This window comes from Salmo trutta, chromosome 21, assembly GCF_901001165.1.
Source record: "Salmo trutta chromosome 21, fSalTru1.1, whole genome shotgun sequence".
Taxonomy (NCBI): Eukaryota; Metazoa; Chordata; class Actinopteri; order Salmoniformes; family Salmonidae; genus Salmo; species Salmo trutta.
In genome coordinates this window covers 20,409,969-20,435,427 of record NC_042977.1, presented here as the reverse complement: position 1 = coordinate 20,435,427, position 25,459 = coordinate 20,409,969, and the positions used below count along the sequence as shown (strand labels likewise).

The 25,459-nt window shown below is 43.8% G+C and overlaps 1 protein-coding gene across 2 annotated transcripts in view; it reads left to right on the top strand.

Annotated features, from left to right (window-relative positions):
* Positions 1 to 25,459, top strand: part of LOC115156901 (ATP-dependent 6-phosphofructokinase, platelet type) — a 47,765-nt gene that overhangs the window by 3,003 nt on the left and 19,303 nt on the right. For both annotated transcript variants that reach the window (XR_003868345.1, XM_029704698.1), the window contains exons 2-12: positions 13,376 to 13,449; positions 14,735 to 14,812; positions 16,616 to 16,805; positions 17,064 to 17,229; positions 17,402 to 17,446; positions 17,736 to 17,844; positions 18,393 to 18,488; positions 23,870 to 23,962; positions 24,290 to 24,415; positions 24,650 to 24,714; positions 24,903 to 24,972. Coding sequence is in view for 1 of the 2 variants with exons in the window: in XM_029704698.1 (XP_029560558.1) it covers positions 13,376 to 13,449; positions 14,735 to 14,812; positions 16,616 to 16,805; positions 17,064 to 17,229; positions 17,402 to 17,446; positions 17,736 to 17,844; positions 18,393 to 18,488; positions 23,870 to 23,962; positions 24,290 to 24,415; positions 24,650 to 24,714; positions 24,903 to 24,972 (1,112 nt within the window). In the remaining variant the exon portion in view is untranslated. The remainder of the gene's footprint in view (positions 1 to 13,375; positions 13,450 to 14,734; positions 14,813 to 16,615; positions 16,806 to 17,063; positions 17,230 to 17,401; positions 17,447 to 17,735; positions 17,845 to 18,392; positions 18,489 to 23,869; positions 23,963 to 24,289; positions 24,416 to 24,649; positions 24,715 to 24,902; positions 24,973 to 25,459) is intronic.

The window sequence follows — 25,459 nt, the reverse complement described above, 5'->3', positions numbered from 1 at the left end:
TCTAATTGAGTGTATGTAAACTTCTGACCCACTGGGAATGTGATGAAAGAAATAAAAGCTGAAATAAATCCTTCTCTCTACTATTATTCTGACATTTCACATTCTTAAAATAAAGTGATGATCCTATCTGACCTAAGACAGGGGATTTTTACTATGATTAAATGTCAGGAATTGTGAAAAACTGAGTTTAAACGTGTTTGGCTAAGGTGTATGTAAACTTCTGACTTCAACTGTATAATGGGAAATTTTTTCACCAAATATTTTGAATATAAGGTACGATCCTCGCTGCGCTTTGATAGGTGGGGGCAATGTACTGGTGAGGTTCATTAGCATATTTGGGGACACGGTCAAATATTTGTATATTTGTGCCAACCATCAGTGGAAGTGTTGTAGCAGATTAAGTTTGAGGGTTATGCCAGTGCAAGTTGAGCACCTCATTTGACACTGTCTGTTCTGCAAATGTTGTAAGAGCATGTGTCACTAACTAACAAGCTGCTCTGTAATGAGGTTATTGTGCATTTTCCAGCAATTTAAGAGCAACTTGTTGTTAGAAGTTGCTGTGAATTTGTATTTTCTTAATTAACTGGAAAACATTTGTCAGTAAGTTATTGTAAAATTCACAACAATTTACAGGCAACTGGCTGCCACGAGCAATACATGCCAGTAACGTTCTGTGCCTTCACTGACTCTTCTGTTGACAACATGCAACATTACTTGCTTTTTGGCAGCATACTGTAGAAGCGGCAGCCTATCATAATATTGCAGGCGTGGCTTTCAGCTCCCATGAGAAGGCATATCATCCCAGTTAATGTGATCTGTTCTATTCTGCTCATAAACACCAGCTTGTACACTGTCAGTTCTCCAGCCTTGTTAAAAGCTGACATACACTACATGACCAAACATCTGATTCAAAAATCATTGGCATTAATATGAAGTTGGTCCCCCCTTTGCTGCTATAACATCCTTCACCCTTCTGGGAAGAGAACTAGTGAGGTTAGGCACTGATATTGGGCGATTATGTAAGGCTCGCAGTTGGCGTTCCAATTCATCCCAAAAGTGTTCGATGGGGTTGAGGTCAGGGCTCTGTGCAGGCCAGTCAAGTTCTTTCACACTGATCACGAGAAACCATTTCTGCGTGGACCTCGCTTTGTGCACAGGGGCATTGTCAAGCTGAAACAGGAAAGGGCCTTCCCCAAACTGTAGCCACAAAGTTGGAAGCACAGAATCGTATAGAATCTCATTGTATGCTGTAGCGTTATCATTTCCCTTCACTGGAACTAAGGAGCCTAGTCCTAACCATGAAAAAACATTATTCCTCATCCACCAAACTTTACAGTTGGCACTATGCATTGGGGCAGGTAGCGTTATCCTGGCATCTGCCAAACCCAGATTCATTCGTCGGACTGCCAGATGGCATTGCGCATGGTGATTGCCCATGAAAACCCATTTTGTGAAGCCCCAAGCAAACAGTTCTTGTGCTGACATTGCTTCCAGAGGCAGTTTGGAACTTGGTAGTGAGTGTTTCAACCAAGGACTTCAGTACTCCACGGTCCCGTTCTGTGAGCTTGTGTGGCCTAAAACTTTGCGTCTGAGCCGTTGTTTTTTCCTAGATGTTTCCACTTCACAATAACAGCACTTGCATTTGACCGGGGCAGCTGTAGCAGGGCAGGAACTTGACGAACTGACTTGTTGGAAAGGTGGCATCCTATGACGGTGCCACGTTGAAGGTCACTGAGCTCTTCAGTAAGGCCATTCTACTGCCAATGTTTCTCTGTGGAGATTGCATGGCTGTGTGTTCGATTTTATACACCTGTCAGCAATGGGTGTGGCTGAAATAGCCGAATCCACTAATCTGAGGGGTGTCCACATACTTTTGTATATATAGTGTATCACCCAACCCGACTCTACAGCTTTAAAGATTGTTACTGTGCATGGCCCTAATATTGTGGCCTTACTTAGAGCCTTCAAACACAGTGTTATGTCTGTTTCACTGGCCTGCTGTTTTTTACTTTGCTTGCTTCTATCTCGAAGGGTCAGTAGTGCTGAAAAGAAGAGGTTGTATGCGTACATACGCCTGTGTTGTGAAATACACTGTATCCTGACTTCAACTGTACATCATTGGTTTTGCGTCTATGCGTCACTATTCCAAAGATTGTATATTATATTGACAAGATAGTCAAGTGACCATTATACCAATGGAAATACATGTCCTCAAAGATGGAAGGCAGGTGGGAGGAGGCGAGATCTGGTGGGACCTTTCTAGCCAATGAGAGGTCACATACAGGTGTGAACAACAGGCCATAGAGATAGAGGACTCATCTTTGTATCTGCCATTGTAACGTCTATGACATATCTCCATTTAAAGTATTCAATTTTCTTCTTCATTGGCTGATTGCTCCCAATCCCCACCCTGTTGACTACTTTAAAATGGCAATGTCCATGCTTAAATAGGTTATATCCATGATGAGTACTCTATCTATAGAACAGGTTCAACTTCACATGCATCCACTTATATCAGTCCATTCGTAACATTCGTAACAACCTAACCATCTTCTATTTGATCAAGCAAATTAGCAATAACAAAATGTGTTGACCAATTTTACACTCTCGTTGATCTCCATACAAAAATTCCTCACTTCTTGGGCTTATTTTCATGGACAGATTTTGGGCAGAGTAAAACCTTTCGCTTTGCCTCTTCCTCTCTGATTATCCTCTACACTCTCGTTGATCTCCATACAAAAATTCCTCACTTCTTGGGCTTATTTTCGTGGACAGATTTTGGGCAGAGTAAAACCTTTCGCTTTGCCTCTTCCTCTCTGACTATCCTCTTTTTTTTTTACATCACATAAGTGTTTGGGGTGGGAAAAAACATCTTACAAAGAACATAAAAAAAAATAAAAACAAAAAAAAATATATATATATATATATATTTTTATATTATTGTCCATAAAATTATCTCAGTGAATCTCAGTTGATAACATGACAAATGTAACATTACAGTAGAAAACATAGTACATCCTGATGTCCACTACAAAGGCTGCTCTGAAAACTCACCAAACTGTTACTGAGATATTTATCTATTAGAAACAATTTGAATATCAAACTCACAAAAATGATAATTACACAATTACACACACTTACCATAAAATGTGCTAATTGTAATGGGAATTGTGATGGTTGCCATTTTGAAGAACCAGAAAGAAGAAATTATCAAGGTGACACTCATACACATATGGTATCATTGAAAAACCCAGAATGTCCTCTCTAAGGTACAACAGGACCTAACACAGTGGCAAGTATGGTCTTAGAGATACGGACCAAAAACGAATGTCCTTTAGAGAGAACAAAAATGAGGCTCAGGAGACTACAATAATGTGGAAACCCAACTGACATCCCAGTTAAGGACTGTGGTAGTAATAGAGTAATAGTGACTCAGCCCTTCATTGCTTCATGCCTGGCTGTCATCCAGTAACAATATTGTACTCTCTGAATATGGACTGTCTTATTGGCATACAGGCTACAGTAGGCTGAGATTTCCACTGAATTTAGGATACTGTAGTAGGCTACATTTGCAGTAATAGCCTATCTGTCATTGAAGTGTGACGTGGTGGGGAGTAGAGTAGTAGGCTACTCCCTTTCTCACCAGAGCACCAGTGACAGAAGCCTACAAGTTTCATTTATGACCATGTAATGACAATTCTAGCTCTCCACAATAGGGTTGGGCGATGTCAACCTTTGTCCTATGGTGATTATGTACTCATAAAATATTGTGCTATACCAGGCCTGGGCAACTCCAGTCCTCGGGGGCCTGATTGGTGTCACACTTTCCCCCATCCCTAGCAAACACAGCTGATTAAACTCATTTTAATTTTTAACTGAAGATCATGATTAGTTGGTTATTGGAGTCAGGTGTGTCAGCTAAATAAAAAAAACAAACACCTCTGGTAAAACCCCCGTTGAGCTATAGCGCAAAATCACATGCTACATCTGGACGAATCATTACGAAAGATATTGTTGTTGAAAGCCTGAGCAGAGGTTAAGTGCAGGCAAATGTAATATTTATTTCTGGTGGAGATTCAGCACGGAACAGGTGTGTCTGTCTGTGTCTGTGTCTTGTACATATGATGGAGCAAAGTGACAGTCAGCTGATGAGGAACAGGCTGTTTTACCGTCGTGAGGTTATAAATAATGGGTTTTATAGAAGCAAAGTCTACAGTCATGAGAACTGGATAATAATTGCGTTGCCTCATCAGCCTGTCTTATTAATGGGCTATTGTTTGTTATATCACTCATAAAGCTGTGATTGAGAATAGCCTATAGACTCCGACTTCCATTATTTTTGAAAGCTGCAACTTTAGGACAACAGTAACTTCTTAGGCTATTAGAATATTTGGGAAATAGGCTAGTTGTTCATAACTTTAATTTGTCTTAAATCCTTATGGAAAAAAACACATTTTTTGCCTTTATTTAATCAGGTAGGCTAGTTGAGAACAAGTTCTCATTTACAACTGCGACCTGGCCAAGATAAAGCAAAGCAGTTTGACACATACAACAACACAGAGTTACACATGGAATAAACAAACATACAGTCAATAATACAGTAGAAAAAGTCTATATACAGTGTGTGCAAATGAGGTAGGATAAGGGAAGTAAGGCAATAAATAGGCCATGGTGGCGAAGTAATTACAATATAGCAATTAAACACTGGAATGGTAGATGTGCAGAAGATGAATGTGCAAGTAGAGATCTTGGGGTGCAAAGATGCAAAGGTGCAAAGATAAATACAGTATGGGGGTGAGGTAGTTGGATGGGCTATTTACAGATGGGCTATGTACAGGTGCAGTGATCTGTGAGCTGCTCTGACAGCTGGTGATTAACCCTTTCACACGTACCATCACACGGGTGTGATCGTTCTACAGTGGTCCCTGAAGTGTACGATCACACCACGTGTGATTAGAACACTCATTTAGAATGCTCATTTAGTATGGCCAGTTTCGAATGACGCAACAGTCAGCATTTGAGCTGGCCACACTTTTTTCAGAAACTATTTACACAAATACAGTCCTTACAAAGTTATGTCCAGAATGTGAGCAGTTTATTTTTGGATGCAATGTTCAGATATTCACAGAAGTATCTATAGCATAAAACAATCATCCTAACCGGAAAAATGTAGGCTACATTTGTCCTAGCACTGAGGAAAGATTGACGCAACACAAGCGGTCATATTTTCTAACTCTCGGCTGACATAAACTACACTATGAATTTGCTAATAGCAATTACTCTGTATAATTAATCACATCACGGGTGAGCTCACCGTTGATCAAAATAATTGAGTAAAACACTTTCTAGAAATCAAAAGTAATCCAACGATTAGTTTCAGTGCGCAGCCATGCTTTTTTACCTCACAGAAACCAAAGATAATAAGAGAAGACAAGATTAGTTTGGTCTGTTTATAGTATGCATGTTGAAGGAGTGTGTCGTCTACCATCGTTCACATCCCACATTCACTTCCTGAAGTTCTCAAAAAATGAGTGAACCTTTACTCACCTCATTTTGTTATAGCATCTTTGGTCCGACAGACGATCAAGTGAAACCCAGAATGCATTGTATGTCAACAAACATGGCTCCACACACATAGCTGGAATTAGCTTAGCTCATCATAATCAGTACAACCTTCAAAACATTATTTTACACACATACTATGTGCCCATTACAATCTATGCAAAAATCGGAATGCATGATTTATCACCGGTAATTGAAAAACGTGAATAAAATAGTAAATATATCAATAATACCACACAAAACATTTTCTGATAGTGATTTATTGATACAAATGGTGCGTGCAGTCAGTCAATCACGGTAACCTCTCACTCCCACTCTGAGCCATTCAGTGTTGTTGTTTATGTATGTAGCTAATGAGCTAAGCTGTAGCATTAGCAATGTCTTTCAAAAGGAGACAACTCAGAAATGAAGAAATTCTGGAGATTTAAAAAAATTCTGACAATGAGTCTGAGTCTGAAAGTCAGGAATCAGATCTGAGTGACAGAGGACCCCTTGTCTGAGGACTCCTTGTCCACTGACAAAGTCCCAGTTCCCTTTCAAGATGCTGGTGGTGATGGAGGCAGACCGATAGTGGATGAAGTACAGGAGTTCTGTGGTAGCTGGAAGGCTGCCAGCCATTTCACCCCTCCAGGCCCTGCTGTTTGTGTTGATGAGTCCCAGTCTGGAGTGCAACACAGAGTGCTTCAAGTTGTTTCTGACAGAGGAGTTGGTGGGAGACATAGCAGAGACCAATCGCTATGCCTTGGAGCTACAGGAGAAGAGAGAGCCAGGAGTGGGGGGGACAACCACAATTAGTGAAATGTATACATTGGGGATAGTAAAGAAGAACTCCCTAAGAGAATACTGGAGCAGAGATCCTATGTTTGCAACTCCCTTCATTGCCACCCTCTTTTCCCAAGACTGCTTTCTAGTTCTGCTGCTATGACTGCATTTCATCAACAACGCTACTGACATCCTAAATGACCCGTTATACAAAATAAGAAATGTTAACAGCTGGCAGTAGAGTGCCATGACAAACGAGACGTCCATGTCCTCTCCACTGTCCATACAGCAACCATGTCGGCCACAGGGAAGGTGGACCATATGACGGGAGAGAGAAACAAACCAGACAGAGAAACATCAAACCAGACTGCGTGCTTGACTATAACCTCAAAATGGGGGCAGTTGATAAGGCTGACATGATAAACAGCTTTGTGGAATGCACTCAGAAAACGACCAAGTGGTATAAGATATGTTTCAATTTTTCCAGGGTAGCTTCAAAATACATGCCAATACTTCTGACGCATTTAGCATTGTTTTACAGCGCTAATAGAAGAATATAACTAGCTACATAAGCACGATTGAATATAACACCATAAAAGGTGAGTAACATGAGTAACGTTACCTCGCGTGTCCACTGTTATAAGGAATATACAGAAAAACATTATGCTACAGTAGAAACGACATAACATGACATGCAGAAACTATTATAACGTAATAAGGCACTTACTTTGATAGAAACGCACACATTTCCAAAGTTATTATTGGTAACGAAAACAACTTTGATTGCGATGAAGGCAACAGACGTAAAATATGGACACGTGTATGCAGGACGGCAGATGAGCAAATGTCTGCAGACTTGAACTGCACAAACAATTGAGAAGTATATTGGGGAATTTTGTCCAGGTCAGAAATGTCCCAAAAATGTATTGGTCCGCAAAAGTAAAAATTACTACTTTTATGTGAATGAATGAGGCGGAACACACCTCAATTCAAACTGTTATTACAAAATAAAAAACTTGTTAGAAAATTATTTAAAAATAACAAGTTGAAAACAGACTATAAATAAAAACAGTTTGCGTGCTTTGGTTTGAGGGCAGCGCGGATTAAATGTACTGTTAAGTAACAATCACATTCTGGAATGGGAGAGAACGTTCTAACATCACGTGCATAAAAAAACTCACGCTGGGGCGACCGTTAGAGATATTTGGAACTCACGCATGAAAGGGTTAAAGCTAGTGAGGGAGATATGAGTCTCCAGCTTCAGTGATTTTTGCAGTTCGTTCCGGTCCGGTCATTGGCAGCAGAGAACTGGAAGGAAAGGGGGCCAATTTGCTTTGGGGGTGACCAGTGAGATATGCCTGCTGGAGCGCGTGCTACGGGTGGGTGCTGCTATGGTTACCAGTGAGCTGAGATAAGGCGGGGCTTTACCTAGCAGAGACTTGTAGATGACCTGGAGCCAGTGGGTTTGGCGACGAGTATGAAGCGAGGGCCAGCCAACGAGCGCGTACTGGTCGCAGTGGTGGGTAGTATATGGGGCTTTGGTGACAAAACGGATGGCACTGTGATAGACTGCATCCAATTTGTTGAGTAGAGTGTTGGAGGCTATTTTGTAAATGACACCGCCGAAGTCAAGGATTGGTAGGATGGTCAGTTTTACAAGGGTATGTTTGGCAGCATGAGTGAAGGATGCTTTGTTGCGAAATAGGAAGCCGATTCTAGATTTAATTTTGGATTGGAGATGCTTAATGTGAGTCTGGAAGGAGAGTTTACAATCTAACTAGACACCTAGGTATTTGTAGTTGTCCACATATTCTAAGTCAGAACCGTCCAGAGTAGTGATGCTGGACGGGCGGGCAGCGATCGGTTGAAGAGCATGCATTTAGTTTTACTTGCGTTTAAGAGCAGTTGGAGGCCACGGAAGGATAGTTGTATTGCATTGAAGCTCGTTTGAGGTTAGTTATTAACACAGTGTCCAAAGAGGGGCCAGAAGTATACAGAATGGTGTCGTCTGTGTAGAGGTGGATCAGAGAATCACCAGCAGCAAGAGCGACATCATTGATGTATACAGAGAAGAGAGTCGGCCCGAGAATTGAACCCTGTGGCACTCCCATAGAGAATGCCAGAGGTCCGGACAACAGGCCCTCCGATTTGACACGCTGAACTCTATCAGAGAAGTAGTTGGTGAACCAGGCGGGGCAATCATTTGAGAAACCAAGGCTGTTGAGTCTGCCGATAAGAATGTGGTGATTGACAGAGTCGAAAGCCTTGGCCAGGTCGATGAATACGGCTGCACAGTAATGTCTCTTATCGACCGCGGTTATGATATTGTTTAGAACCTTGAGCGTGGCTGAGGTGCACCCATGACCAGCTCTGAAACCAGATTGCATAGCGGAGAAGGTACGGTGGGATTCGAAATGGTCGGTGTGTTTGTTAACCTGGCTTTCGAAGACCTTAGAAAGGCAGGGTAAGATAGATATAGGTCTGTAGCAGTTAGGGTCTAGAGTATCTCCCCCTTTGAAGAGGGGGATGACCGCAGCAGCTTTCCAATCTTTGGGAAAAACATGTGATCACTTGATTTTATGTGAAGTTAATGTGATAACATGTAACAACATGTGAAGAAAACATGATCTCATTTGAAATAAAAGTGACAACATGGTGATGCAAAATTTCAACATGTGATACCATGAAACCACACATGTGTAAACGCTGTGTCAAATGTTGAGATTATTTTAGTTTCAAATGTATAATGGACATTAATTCAATCAGTCATTGTCCCCTGCAAGTGTTATCTAGTTCCCTGTTTGTGGACAAGAATGTTTTTAGAATGTTGTATAATGTTCCCCTGGATAACTTGGGACTCACAACCTCTTGGCCAAGTTTAGGACCAAAAGGCTCCTTAACAGCTTCTAACACCAAGCCATAAGATTGCTGAACAATTAATTAAATGGCCACCGGACTATTTACATTGACCCCCCTCTCCACTTGTCTTGTACAGTGCTGCTACTCGCTGTTTATTATCTATGCATAGTCACGTCATCCCTACCTACATGTACAAATTACCTCAACTAACCTGTACCCCCGCACACTGACTTTGTACCGGTACCCCCTGTATATAGCCTCGTTATTGTTATTTTATTGTGTTTCTTTTAATTATTTTTTACTTTAGTTTATTTGGGAACTATTTTCTTAACTCTTCTTGAACTGCACTGTTGGTTAAGGGCTTTTAAGTAAGCATTTCACAGTAAGGCGCATGTGATGAATAAAATGTGATTTGATTTGCTACCTGAAGTTCCTGTTGAGCCACCAGGTCTTGTCATAATCCGTGTATGTAGGTGGCAGGGAAGTCAGGTGCAGGAGAAACCAGAGTGGTTTAAAAAATGGAGTATGTATTAACAAAAAACTAACTGCAAAACCAAATGCAAAATCCTGGGCGCTCCTCGTCTCCTGCCTCAGATGGTAGAGGCACTCACCCGCCGCTCTGCCCTCAGGTGGGTGGTCGAAGACCGCCCGGAAACGGCGGATGAACTCCTCATAACGGTCCAACGCCGCATCTCCTCCTTCCACCATAGCGCTGGCCCATTCCAGGGCTCTCCCGGTGAGGCACGAGACGAGGGCGAAAATCTTCTCACGATCTGATGGAACTGGGTGGACCGTGGCCAGATAAAGTTCTAATTGGAGCAGGAAACCCCGGCAGTTGGCAGCACTTCCGTCGTAACCCCGAGGCATGGCTAGACGGATACCACCCGGTTCAGGTTGACAAGGGGCGTTTTGGATCGACCCCGGTTGGGCTGGTGGAGGCGCTGGCTGAATCTCCCGTCTCTCCAAGCGGTCCATCATCTGAACAGCGCGATCCATGGCAGCGCATAGATGTAACGGTCTCTCCTCATTCTCCTGGATGCGCTCCTCCAACTCCTTGTCCGGGATATCTTCTCCTGCTGACTTCAAAAAAATGGTCGGTGATTCTGTCATAATCCGTGTATGTAGGTGGCAGGGAGGTCAGGTGCAGGAGAAACCAGAGTGGTTTAAAAAAATGGAGTATTTATTAACAAAAAACGAACTCCAAAACCAACGTAGAAAACTAATCCGGGTAAACAAATAACCCGTCACACACCGATACTTAAACAACACGTACATAACATAACAAACAATCACCGACAAGATATGAGGGGAAACAGAGGGTTAAATACACAACATGTAATTACTGGGATAAGAAACAGGTGTGTAAGGAGACCAGACAAAACCAATGGAAAATGAAAAACTGATCAATGGTGGCTAGAAGACCGGTGACGTCGATCGCCGAGCACCACCCGAACAAGGAGGGGCCTCAACTTCGGTAGAAGTCGTGACAGGTCTGTGGACATAATGGGGATAGGCTATACATACTGTACTCTATATTGGCAAGAATGCATTTTTGCACTTTGCCAAAAGTATATCCAATAACTTGAAGACATTATTTCTATAAAATGACAGTATGCTGCTGTATTCTGATTTCAATTAGTGTAATAAAAGTACGGTATTATTTCGTACTGTGACCACACTTGGGACTCAGCCTTAACTGGGATTTGAACTTAAAACCTAAACCTGAACTCTCATTCACTAGCAACCTGAAATGTCCTGCTACATTTCCTGCTGCACCACCACACTTAATGGCAAGAATACATTCATACACTTTGCTTAAAGCTGTCCAGAATCTAGTAAATAATTGTCTAATTATCACCACTGACATTACATCAACGTAAAACTAACAGTGCTCAAGGACACTTGACACAGAGTATACATGAATGCTTTGGGGATTTGAATTTGCAACCTCTTGGTTGAGTATGTCAATGTTTCTGCAGTGCCACCAGGTTCATACTTCCCTCTTGGAACATGTATTAACACACTCTCAAAAAATAAGGGTATGGTTAGGGTACAGTATAGTTCACTGGGGTGCAAAAAAAGTAAAAGGTACACTTCGCAGGTACACATATGAACTCACAGTTCGGTAAATTGTAGGTATAATGGGACATTTTTCCACCAAATATTTTGAATATAAGGTACGATCCTCGCTGCGCTTTGATAGGTGGGGGCAATGTACTGGTGGGGTTCATTAGCATATGTGGGGATGCGGTCAAATATATGTATATTTGTGCCAACCATCAGTGGAAGTGTTGTAGCAGATTAAGTTTGAGGGTTATGCCAGTGCAAGTTGAGCACCTCATTTGACACTGTCTGTTCTGGAAATGTTGTAAGAGCATGTGTCACTAACAAGCTGCTCTGTAATGAGGTTATTGTGCATTTTCCAGCAATTTAACAGCAACTTGTTGTTAGAAGTTGCTGTGAATTTGTATTTTCTTAACTGGAAAATATTTGTCAGTAAGTTATTGTAAAATTCACAATAATTTACAGGCAACTGGCTGCCACTAGCACTACATGCCAGTAACGTACTGTGCCTTCATGGACTCTTCTGTTGACAACATACAACATTATTTGCTAATTGGCAGCATACTGTAGAAGCGGCAGCCTATCATAATAATGCAGGCGTGGCTTTCAGCTCCCACTTAATGTGATCTGTTCTATTCTGCTCATAAACACCAGCTTGTACACTGTCAGTTCTCCAGCCTTGTTAAAAGCTGACATACACTACATGACCAAACATCTGATTCAAAAATCATGGGCATTAATATGGAGTTGGTCCCCCCTTTGCTGCTATAACAGCCTCCACCCTTCTGGGAATGCTTTCCACTAGATGTTGGAAAATTGTTGCGGGGTGTTGCATATATTTAGCTACAAGAGATTTAGTGAGGCCGTCATTGTAAATAAGAATTTGTTCTTAACTGACTTGCCTAGTTAAATGAAGGTTAAATAAATATAAATAAAATTGAATAAATTGGTAAACACTGATAAACAAAGGGAAACAAATTCACACAATTACACAATGAATGTGCATGAATTGGCGGGAGTCAGTGCTCATTAGTGGAGAGAGACATTGCACGTCTCTGCCACACAAAGACATATCCATAATCTCTAGGAACAATACTTACCTTGTGATTGGTTAAATGTGTCCCTCGCTATCAAATAAACAGCTGAATCAAACTTTTGTCGCAATCACACCACATTCCTGCTTTGTAGACAGTGGGCTGCCATTAGACCATGCACTTCGTGCAAGACTACCTACCACGTAATCTACCACTGTCTACACAGCAGGAATGTGGTGCGATTGGGACAAATGTTTGGATCTCTGTATGAGGCCAATGTCCCATAAGAATCCATCATAATCCAGGTCTGGCCAATTTGATAACCACTCCATCCTGTAGCCTACCTTGTAAACTAGAGAATGCAGTATGCATATTTTCTCACATGATGTTAGTAAAAACCACTTGCAAGTCTTACCTGCCAGAAAATATCAGTTTGTTCTGTATATAGGGGGATTTCTGTAATGACTCACAGAGCCATTGGCCATGCTTCAGGAAATCTTCCAGTGGATTAATAACTTTTAAAGTGTTTATCATTATTAATCCACATTGAGAAATCTGTGCCATTCTCCATGTGTAGACTCATCTCCTTCATTTTATATCGTTACAGGTATCCTAGCATGACTGCATGGCACTAGCCAACCAACAGTACCAGTATCAGTGCTTACAGTTTCGGTGCAACTAAGATGCCAGTTTTTCTAATCATTATGATCAGTTTTCAGACTGTAAATGGAAAATGTATTAGATATTGAATTAATGCAATGACACATGGCCGATGGCTATGCAAGCATCTTTCTCTGCTGGACGAAGCACCCCATTGGGCAAAGATGTCAATTCAACGTCTATTCCACGTTGGTTCAAAGTCATTTCATTGAAAACAACGTTGATTCAGTGGGACATCACTTTAATGTGGTTGATTTATCTCTGTGATTCATTCCATCTCCCTGATGAGTGTTTTCAGTCTGGAGTCTACTGGATGGAACATGCAATGCAATAGCCATTCATGTACTGCCATTTTTAATTTTCTCTCTCTCTCTCTCTCTCTCTCTCTCTCTCTCTCTCTCTCTCTCTCTCTCTCTCTCTCTCTCATTGTGCAGGTATGAATGCTGCTGTCCGGGCTGTGGTCCGCATGGGTATTTATGTGGGAGCTAAAGTTTACTTCATCCATGAGGTGAGATCATGACAGACACTACTTGGGGGCTTGTACCGTTCTACCACTGACACTGAGACAAATCAATTCTGGCAAGCTCTATGCTCAAGGGGCAAAGCTTTTCTTTCAAATGAGGGTCATGAAAATTAGAAGTAAGGTTATTTAACAATTTGTCATGTCATGGGTGTTAAATTCATGTTTTAAGTATCCCTATATTTCTGTTTTTACGGGGCTATCACTCTGTTATTAGTGTGCCTGCGCAGCAGTCTCATTGTGGATGAACCTGGCCTGAGTGCAATGGAAACCATGTAGTGTGCTAATACGGTTTAGTAAACGTTGTTGAACTGGAACCTTGTCGTTGTGTCATTTCGAGTTAACAATGGGATCAGTCCTAAATTCCCTAAATAGTGCACTACTTTTGACTAGGGCCCTTTATAGAAAATGGGAGCAGTTGGTAGTGGGGGTGGTTTCCCATAGATAAGTAGCTTCTTAAAGCGATAGTTCGCCCAAATTACAAAATTACACATTGGTTTCCTTACCCTGTAAGCAGTCTATGGACAAGGTAGGACAGCAATTCATGCGTTGGTTTTGTTTCCCTAGCACTGTTTCCACATGCTAACGTTGCTAAATCAATCATGCTAAATCATCCAAAAGTATCTACAATTTATGGTGAAGCTCAACAAAGTCACTTAGATGATTTGAACATGATGTGCGAACAATGCTAATATTGGTCCCATGACTTGAATGGGATTTGTGCCACCAATGTTAAAATGATAACATGTGGAAACAGTTGCAGGGAACTTTGCTTAAGTGTTGTCTATTGTTAGAGACTCTGGTGTTTAATGAGTGATGAAAGGCATTCCATTGAGGAGGCTCACATCACACTCACTGGCTTTGTCCCAAATGGCACCTTATTCCCTATATAGTGCACTATTTTTGTCCAGTGCTCTGTATAGTGCAATACTTTTAACCAGGGCCCATAAGGTTTCCTATTTTGTGTCCTACATTTGATCGGGGCCCATCGGGTTCTGGTCAGAAGTAGTGCACTATTTCCTATATAGTGCTCTACTTTTGACCAGATTCCTATGGGTCCTGGTCAAAAGTAGTGCACTATACATGGGATTAGGGTGCCATTTGGGATGCTGCCACTGAATGTAAGAGGTGTTAGGTTCTATTTTTAGAGTAAGAACTCGATGGACACTGTGAAAGCTTAAACCAACTTTATTCTTCCCAGAGGGTCAATACAGCTGCATTAGACAAAGCCATGAAATATAGGCCAATGTTAATGTTTCTTTTCTCCTTGCAGGGTTACCAGGGTATGGTAGACGGTGGAGATAACATAGAAGAGGCATCATGGGAAAGTGTCTCCAGCATGTTACAAGTGGTAAGGAGGGCAGTGAACTGACTACTGTGTGTATTTGTGCCTTTAGGCAAAATACTAGGGATTTCTTTAGAATTTCCATAGGCTATGTACAGTATACAATGCTAGGAATATGAGCTGAAAGTTATTCCGCTACCTAAGAATAGCAAAGCACCCTTAAGCCAATCAGCCTGTTACCAACCATTAGTCAACTTTTGGAAAAAATGGTGTTTGACCAGATACAACGCTATTTCAAAGTAAACAAATTAGCAACAGACTTTCAGCATGCTTATAGGGAAGGGCATTCAACATGGAAGGACATTCAACGGCACTTACGCAAATTACTGAGAAAAAAAATTCAAAAGAAAACTGTGGGGGCTGTTTTGTTAGACTTCGATGCAACTTTTGACATTATCAATCATAATCTGCGTCTGGAATAATGATGTGTTATGTCTTTACACCCCCTGCTATGTTGTGATTGACAGTTACCTGTCTAACAGAACACAGAGGGTGTTCTTTAATGGAAGCCTCTCCAACACAATCCAGGTACTCAGGCATTCCCCAGGGCATCGGTCTAGACCCCTTACGTTTTAAAATCACTGGCACTGAGTAAAGCCTGTGTGTCTATGTAGCAAGGAGCTGCAGTCAGTTTCAGAATGGGTAGCAAGAAATAAGCTGGTCCTAAATATAAAAAAACTAAAAGCATTTGGGACAAATCATTCACTAAACCATAAACCACAACTAAATCTTGTAATGAATAATGTGGAAATTGAGCAAATTGAGGAGATTAAACTGCTCGGTGTAACCCTGGATTGTAAACTGTCATGGTCAAAACATATTGATTCGACAGTAGCTAAGATGGGGAGAGGTCTGTCCATAATTAAGCGCTGCTCTGCCTTAACAACACTATCAACAAAACAAGTACTACAGGCCCTAGTTTTGATGCACCCGGACTACTGTCCAGTCATATGGTCAAGTGCCACAAAGAGGGACAAAGGCAAATTACAGTAGGACCAGAACAGAGCAGCACATCTGGCCATTAGATGTATACGGAGAGCCAGCATTGATAATATCCATGTCAATCTCTCCTGGCTCAGGGTGGAGGAGAGATTGACTGCATTACTGCTTGTCTTTGTGAGCGGTATTGACATGTTGAAATTACTGAGCTGTCTGTTTAAGTGACTAGCACACAGCCCAGACATGTTTTATTGTATGTAATTGTGATTGGAACCCAGGATGTGTAGCTGCTGCCTTGGCACCTAAAGGGGATACAGAATAAAATCCAAATCCCAAATGGTATAAATACATTTGTGGTCCCAGACTTGTAATTTACAAATTGCATGTGACAGATGAGCGCAGCTGCATTTCTGCCTGATGCTAACAGGGTGGAAGGTGCCTTGTCATTGTGGATTCTGCATGAACCTGTTAGTTAATGACAATAACAAAACACACCACACAACACAAAAAAACTAAATAAGAGGTTGAATTAATGAGGCATATCAATGACTGCAGCAGTGCTCCATTGTGTCAGATTATGCCATCCATTGTTTTGGTCTAGAGCTGTTGTGTTCCATCCATCCAACCTTCATCTGCCCATTCATCCAACATCCATCCACATTTATCCATCTATCCTTCCAACATTCATTCATTCATTCATTCAATCATCCATCCATCATCCCTCCATCTATCCTTCACCCATCCACCCAATCTTCCTTCATCTATCTATCCAACCTCAACCTATCCATCCATCAATTCAATTGTCATCCATCCAGCAACCCATCATTCATCCATTCATTTGAATTCTTAGCTGTTGTGTTTTACTGTCAGGGTGGCACAGTCATTGGCAGTGCCCGCTGCAAGGAGTTCCGCAGCCACGAGGGGCGTCTAAAGGCTGCCCACCAACTGATTCTGCGTGGCATCACCAACCTGTGTGTGATCGGAGGGGACGGTAGCCTCACGGGGGCCAACCTCTTCAGAGAGGAGTGGAGCGGACTACTGGAAGAACTTGTCCAACAGGGTAACTGAACGCTGTAGTCCATGTAGTGGACCAAATGTTCACAGTAATCTACTCGATCACTAAATTAGATATCTAATTTCTTACGTAAATTGCAAAAAATGTATTTTCCCACATGATATGTAGTAAGACATGCATTACTAGGTATTACCAAAGCCTGTATACCAAAGCCTGTATACAGCCATTCCACCTATGAGTGTACATTACTCAGTAGTAAAACCAGTGGGTTAAATGGTGGTGTCTTGTGTATCCTGTTTAAAGGTCTGATTGATGAGGAGGCTGCCCAGAACAACTCAGAGCTGCACATCGTGGGAATGGTGGGCTCCATCGACAACGACTTCTGTGGCACTGACATGACCATCGGGACAGACTCTGCCCTGCACAGAATCATAGAGGTGGTGGACGCCATCATGACTACTGCACAGAGGTACTGACAGAAACAGTATAGCATGTGTATCCCAAATGGCACCCTATTCCCTATATAGTGCACTGCTTAATTGGGAAGCATCCAGTGAATTTAATAAAGGGTACATATTACAGCTCAGTGGTGTTGTTTGTACACACTCAACATTTACACAAACTTCTCGCCTTTCTCTCAGCCACCAGAGGACGTTTGTGCTCGAGGTCATGGGAAGGCATTGTGGGTATGGAATGACATTAATTTGCTGCTCTGACTTCTTGCTTTATTCTTGTGTATTTCCTTGCTGTAATTTAGCTATGGGCTCTCAGCGGTCTTGCTTTGAAAATGTTTGTTCATAATACATACAAATGGGTTTGTGTTTGCATGTAGTTATTTCTATTTTATTATATTCTAATGTGTGTGTGTGTGTGTGTGTGTGTGTGTGTGTGTGTGTGTGTGTGTGTGTGTGTGTGTGTGTGTGTGTGTGTGTGTGTGTGCGTGCGTGCGTGTGTGTGCGTGTGTGCGTTTTTTAGGTACCTGGCTCTAGTCAGTGCTCTGGCCTGTGGGGCCGACTGGGTCCTGATCCCTGAGATGCCCCCTGAGGATGGTTGGGAGGAACATATGTGTCAGAAACTATCTGAGGTAAAACACACACACACACACACAGGTGACATCTGACATGTGCAGATGTAACAATAAACACATTTTAAATGTATGCTTTACATTGAATGGGATGTACTGCTTAGTGATCACAAGTGTTGTAGTGTATTGTATTCCCTTCAACCATAGCAAAATCAACAGTGTTCATTCCTGCAGTGTGTTTCTTAATGCCCAGAGCCGATCCAGGGGTTCAAGGCTGAATATAATCATAGTTGCTGAAGGAGCCACTGACAGACAAGGAAAGGCTATTACTGTTGATAATGTCAAGGATGTGAGTACCTGAATATGCAACGAAGGGGGAACCAAAAGCAGGCCCTATAGATGCGTGAATAGCTCCATGCTTTACAATGGAAAGGAATCTGTACAGTGAAAGATAGAGAAAGAAAGAAGAGGTAGTAGACATACTACCTCGTAGTTCTAAGGTAGGCATGCAGCTGTTTCAGCATAAACCGGGTCCAGCTTTTGACAAGCCAAATGCAAAACTTTTCTGTCATGTACTGTATATCTGTGCTTTGTTTGTATTCCTATAGAACCGTGCAGATAAGAAACGGCTCAATATCATTATTGTAGCTGAGGGGGCGATAGATTGCCACAACAAGCCTATCACTACAAACCATATTAAGGAAGTAAGTACTATGAGAAGACCAGCCCAGCCCAGCTGTCTTGTACTGGTACAGTACTTCTCTGCAGACCTGAGATCAAATCCTATTTAAAATCTTTCAAATACTTTGAATGTTTGCTTGAGTGGCAGATGGGTGGGGTTTGCAGTTTTGCGACTATTCTATTGTTACCAAGCGCCAGCCAAGCTCAATCAAGCCCAACGTAAGCATTTTAAATTATTTCAAATCGTTTTTGAACCCAGATCTGGTACAGTACTCCTTTGTGCCGTGGTTCCTTCTGGTTGGACATTGTCATCTCTCACTCTCTCTGTCCCATTAACAACATGTTGTACATGTTTTAACTCTGAAGTCTTTTCATGGACCTTTCTTAGCGATGTGAAGTTCTGTAAATTATACTCCTTCCTGTTTGTGCATTGCCACCTTGTTCTTCGTCAGCATACCTAAGAACCTGATAAACATAGAATTACATATAGAACTTATAGGATCTCTGTGCTGGTAAGAGTCTTATACAGTACATTTTACCTGGGAGAACAGAAGAACAAGTTTGAGTCCAAAGTGGCTCCCTATTCCCTATATAGTGCACTACTTTTGACCAGGGCCTATTAGACTCTGGTTAAAAGTAGTGCACTATATACGGAATAGGGTGACATTTGGGTCACAAAAGGTATAAGTGTTGAAGGTGTTACATCTGCTCCTGCCACGCCCTCTACTGCTCATCCTGTGTCTCCTTGACCTGCCACATAACAGTATGATCTGGCCAAAGAGATGAACCCAGCGGATTCAGATCCTCTCCACCAAACCCTCGCCGGCCAAGGCGCCCTGCTCAAGCAACATGACCAAGCCCTTCTGGAGCATATCAAGGAGTTTTCACTGAGCCTGTCTGACCTACAGGGCCGAACCTTCGCCCAGAGCTCACAACCAGTCCCAAGTACTTCTTCTCCGCCCCAGGAGCCGTTTGTTTCCGACTCCCGAGTGCTACGATGGCAACCTCTGAGCTTGCAGAGCCTTTTTAGTACAATGTTCACTAATATTTGAGCAGCAGCCCTACTCTTATGCTAGCGAACGGGCCAAGATTTCCTTCCTGATTGGCTGCCTCCGTGGAGCAGCGCTTTCCTGGGCCACGGCGGTGTGGGAGAGACAGTCCCCCATCTGCTTCTCCTACTCCAGATTCACGGAGGAGATGAAGAAAGTCTTCGACCACCCTGTCTGCGGTAAGGATGCCGCTAAACGACTCCTGTCCCTCCATCAAGGCCCCCATAGTGTTGCTGAGATGGCATGTGAGTTTCGCACCCTCGCCGCTGAGAGCGGCTGGAATGAGGAGGCCCTTCAGGGAGCATTCCAGAACGTGCTCACTGAGACCATAAAGGACGAGTTGGTGTCCAGGGATGAGTCTGATGGACTCGATGAACTCATCTTTCTCGCCATCTGCATCGACAACCGTCTCCGTGAGCGTCGGAGGGAGAGAGTAGGTAGGATTGCATGCACCATAACATCTGCTTCAGCACCTTGTACTCCTTCTCCGACTGCATCCCTTTCCAAGGCTCTTCCTGATCCTGAACCCATGCAGCTCGGCCGGGGCTGTCTCTCTCCAGAGGAGAGACAGCGGCGAATCGACGCTAGGAGCTGCCTATACTGTGGTCAGGTTGGTCACTTTGTCTCCACTGGTTCCCTGTGTCCAGCAAAAGAGGGGGCTCGGCAGTAGTGGGGGATATACTGTTGAGCCAAATCGCCTGCCCATCTTTCCCCAGACCCCTGCTTGAAGGCAACCTTGTGTGGCAGAGCCAGGCTTTTCCTCTTTCTGCTCTCATCGATTCGGGCACCGACAGGAGCTTCCTGGACCGAAGTGTCGTTACCCAGTTGGGCCTGGACACTGTCACACTCGATTCACCCCCTCGATGCCAACGCTGTCAACGGACAGCTCCTCGCCCGTGTCTGTGAGAGAACCGTCCCTACCATCCTGTGTCTCTCTGGAAACCACCAGGAAAAGATCAGTTTCCACATAATCGACTGTCCTTACTCCCCCCTGGTTCTTGGCCATCCATGGTTAAAGCTACACAACCCACAGATTGACTTGACCCGCGGAAAGGTAACCACTTGGAGTTCATTTTGTCACTCTAATTGTCTACATTCTGCCTTTCCCCCTGCCTTGTCTGTGCCCCAGTTCATTCCAGAACCTCCGGACTTGTCATCAGTTCCTCCAGAGTATCACGATCTAGCTCCTGTGTTCAGCAAGCACCGTGCCCTGTTGCTGCCGCCTCATCGGCCAAACGACTGCGCCATTGACCTCCAGCCTGGAGCTCCTCTTCCCAGTAGCCGGTTATTTAACCTCTCTCGCCCGAGCAAGAGGCTATGGAGAGGTACATCCAGGATTCTCTGGCTGCAGGACTTATCAAGCCATCTTCCTCCCTGGTGGGTGCTGGGTTTTTCTTTGTGAAGAAGGATGGATCACTGAGGCCGTGCATAGACGTCCGTGGGCTGAATAATATCACAGTGAAGAAAAGTACCCCTTGCCACTCATCAGCTCTGATTTTGTCCCCCTCCATGGTGCCACGGTGTTTACCAAACTCAACCGCCGGAATGCCTACCACCTTGTCCGCATAAGAGAGGGGGAGGAGTGGAAGACTGCGTTCAACACACCACTGGGTCACTTTGAGTATTTGATCATGCCTTTTGGTCTAACTAACGCCCCTGCTGTATTCCAGAACCTAGTCAATGATGAGCTGAGGGATGTGATTGACGCTTAGTTTTTGTCTATTTAGATTACATCCTGATTTTTTCCATGGACCCTGAGGCTCACCATCACCATGTTCGCCAAGTTCTTCAACGGCTGTTGGAGAATAAGATTTTTGTTAAAGCTGAAAAATGTGAGTTCCATGCTGCCTCAGTGTCTTTCCTGGGTTATATTATTGCACAGGGACAGTTACGTATAGACCCTGCCAAGGTCATGGCAGTCACAGAGTGTCCTGCGCCCTCCAACCTGAAGCAGCTACAGCGTTTCCTGGGGTTTGTACATTTTCACAGACATTTCATCTGCAGCTACAGCCATCGGCTGCACCTCTCACCACTCTCACCTCCACTTCCACTCCATCCCAATGGACTCCTGAGGCAGAGGCAGCATTCCTGGAACTCAAGCGTCGCTTCACCTCCACTCCGGTCCTTACTCAGCCCGACCCAGGACTCCAGTTCATCGTGGAGTTGGATGCCTCTGACACAGGAGTAGGTGCTGTTCTGTCTCAATGTTCCCTCTCTGATCAGAAGGTCCACCCATGTGCATTCTTTTCTCGTAAGCTCTCACCTGCAGAGAGGAATTTTGACATCGGAAACCGGGAACTCCTGGCAGTTAAGCCGGCTCTTGAGGAATGGCGTCACTGGCTGAAGGGCTCTGTAACCCCCTTCATTGTGTGGACTGACCATAAAAATATGTCCTACATCCAGACTTCCAAACGTCTGAACTCCCGGCAAGCCAGGTGGGCCTTGTTTTTCGGTAGATTCAATTTCACACTCACTTATCGCCCCGGTTCAAAGAATATCAAGCCTGATGCCCTCTCCCGCCAGTTCACCACCAACAACATGGATACCGAGGCAGAAGCCATTGAGCCATCCACCTGCATCGTCGCTGCCGTCGCCTGGGAGATCGAGTCCCATATCCGCCAGGCTCAGCAGAACCAGCCTGATCCAGGTAACGGTCCTAGGAATGCTATGTTTGTTCCAGATTGTGTTCGCTCTGAAGTTCTTCAGTGGGGCCATTCTACTCACCTCACCTGTCACCCTGGTATGAACCGGACCCTCGCCTTCCTGCATCAGCACCTCTCTTGGCCCACCATGGAGAGAGATGTCCGGGAGTTTGTCTCAGCCTGCTTGGTTTGTGCTCGGAACAAAACTTCCACTAAACCACTTCTGGGCTGCTGCGCCCTCTTCCCTTACCCAGTCGCCCCTGGTCACACATAGCTCTGGACTTCATCACTGGTCTTCCCCCATTTAACGGTAACTCCGTCATCCTCACCATTATTGACAGGTTTTCCAAAGTGGCTCACTTCATTCTCCTCTCCAAGCTCCCGTCTTCCAGGGAGACTGTGGACCTGCTAGTATCCCATGTGTTTTGTCTGCATGGCATTCCCACTGACATCATTTTCGACAGGGGACCCCAGTTTACCTCCCAGGTATGGAGATCCTTCTGTTCAGCTCTTGGTGTCAATGTCAGTCTTTCTTCTGGATATCACCCCCAGACCAACAGCCAGACCAAACGGGCCAACCAAGAGATGGAGACTGCCCTATGCTGCGTGACCTCTGCTAACCCTTCTTCCTGGAGCGCTCAGCTACCCTGGGTTGAATGTGCCCACAACACCCTCACTAATGCCTCGTCAGGTATGTCACCTTTCGAGTGTGCTCTGGGTTACCAAACCCCTTGTTCCCCGCCCAAGAGGTTGAGGTTGCGTTGTCCAGGAACATCTGCGCTGTTGTCATCATACCTGGAGGAAGGCTTGGGCTGCCCTTCTTCGTGCCTTCGACAGGACCCAGTCCCAAGCCAACCGTCGCCGGGTCTCAGCCCCAGTCTACACCCCAGATCAAAAGGTATGGCTCTCATCAAAGGACCTGCCATTGAAGGAGGCATTGAATAAACTTTCCCCCCAATTCATTGATCCCTTTGAAATTGACCGTGTCATTAACCCCTCTGCTGTGCGCCTGAAACTCCCAGCCTCTCTTAGGATCCATCCTACCTTCCATGTATCCCTGATTAAACCTGTGTGCTCCAGTCCCCTATCTCCTCCTGCAGCAGCTCCTCCACCCCCTCGGCTCATCAATGACCATCCTGCCTATACCTTCCGTCGGCTTTTGGATGTGCGCCGTCGGGGTCGCAGCTGGCAGTACCTGGTGGACTGGGAAGGATATGGGCCGGAGGAGCGCTACTGGGTGCCCCACCGTCACATTCTGGACCCCTCCCTCTTATGTGATTTCTATACCTCGCACCCAGATAAGCCTGGTCGGGGGGGGGGTTACTGTTATATCTGCTCCAGCCACGCCCTCTATTGCTCATCCTGTCTCCTTGACCTGTCGCATAACAGGAGGCTCACTTACTGTGTACATGACAGTGTTTTGCATGTGTCTACAGTGCTTGTGCTTTCCCCTTCTGTCTTTCTTCCTGAGAAATAGCATGCCATTTTCATTCTCTTTCTGCCATACATAGTGTATTATGTAACATAACTCAAATACCACGTTTTCAAATAGTCAATAGTTACGTCCCAAATGACACACTATTCTATATATAATGCACTACTTTAGGTCAGAGCTGTCTGGTCAAACGCAGTGCATTATATAGGGAATAGGGTGCCATTTGGGATGTAACCAGTGTTATTTAAGTACACTCTGATTTTCCTCTCCTGCTATAGCTGGTTGTTAGCTGTCTGGGGTTTGACACCCGAGTCACCATCCTGGGTCACGTTCAGAGAGGAGGAACCCCCTCTGCCTTCGACAGGATCCTAGTGAGTGGTACATCCACATACCAATTTTACATATTTAAAAGGCACTTACAGATTCAGTATTGCTTGCCAAATAGCACCCTATTCCCTATATAGAGCGCTACAGCCATTTATGCTGCTGCTTGTCTAATAGCTGCATAATATCCCTGGTTTGTTTGTTTTGGTTAGTGACCATGAGGCAGGCAAAGTTTCAGAGTGGTCATAATAATTTAAAGAGCATGTCATGTCATACTATTAAGCAATTTCTAACTTGAACTTGAAGTTACAGCATTTTCCCAGTGTCCCAAGTCACTATTAAAATACAGTGTAACCTTTGACCTGTCTGTCCAGGCCAGTCGTATGGGAGTGGAGGCGGTCCTGGCCCTGCTGGAGGCGTCAGACAGTACCCCGGCCTGTGTGGTGTCTCTGTGTGGGAACCAGGCTGTCCGTCTGCCCCTCATGGAGTGTGTTCAGATGGTAAGTGCTGTTGGCCTGCCACATACACCGTGTGTTCAATATTGCTTTACTCAACTGTAAATGAAGCACACATATGGAGTGATAGCCTACCCCATTATTTAGTGGTGTGTTTTTATGTTGTACACTCCCAAGTACTTCTACCTACTGTATACATTATAGATATATTATGAATAAAGATAATTGGTAGGCTGTTGATTAGAGACAAATTACCATTCGTCGTTATTTTCTCAATAGACACAAGATGTCCAGAAATCCATGGACGAGAAGAATTTTGAGGAAGCCGTGAGACTGCGTGGGAGGTACATTATCTGACTGTGTATATAGGACATTTCTTTGGTAAAATAAACATAAATCTCTGTATTTGGAAGCTTCATTGAATTGTGATTGATTTTCCACTGGCCTTTAAAAGCTTATGCAACTCAGTAATGGAGGCTTCTGGAGAATGGTAGAGGGATGAATAACAGTATGTTTCATTAATATTTTGCAGGAGTTTCGAAAACAACCTGAACACCTACAAACTCCTCTCTTACCACAAAGCAGACTCTGAACTCCCAAATGTAAGTAACCTCAGATAACCGAAGATAAAATGAATAATGTACATACACAAAGTAACTGTGACATTCATATTTATTTCCTCCTAACGTTTGTGTCATTTCAGCATTTTTCAGATTTGCGCGTTAGGACCAGGTACTTCCTATTGAGGTGCATTGTGGGTCATGCGGAGGTCTTTTTGTGACAGTAACAGTGTTTGTTGAATTGCTTCTGTCTTAAGGGGATAGGAGGAGGATGAGCCCCCGTATAATGTATGTACTATACTGTAGCCTACTATACTATAATAGTTCTAGCTCTGTGCTCCTAAGTGCCAACTATTAGTTGCAACTATATCTATTTTTAATTATTATAAAAAATAAAAAAAAACTTTTTCTCCCCAATTTTGTGGTATCGAATTGGTAGTTACAGTCTTGTCTCATCACTGCAACTCCCGTACGGACTTGGGAGAGGCGCAGGTCGAGAGCCGCGCGTCCTCCGAAACACAAACCAACC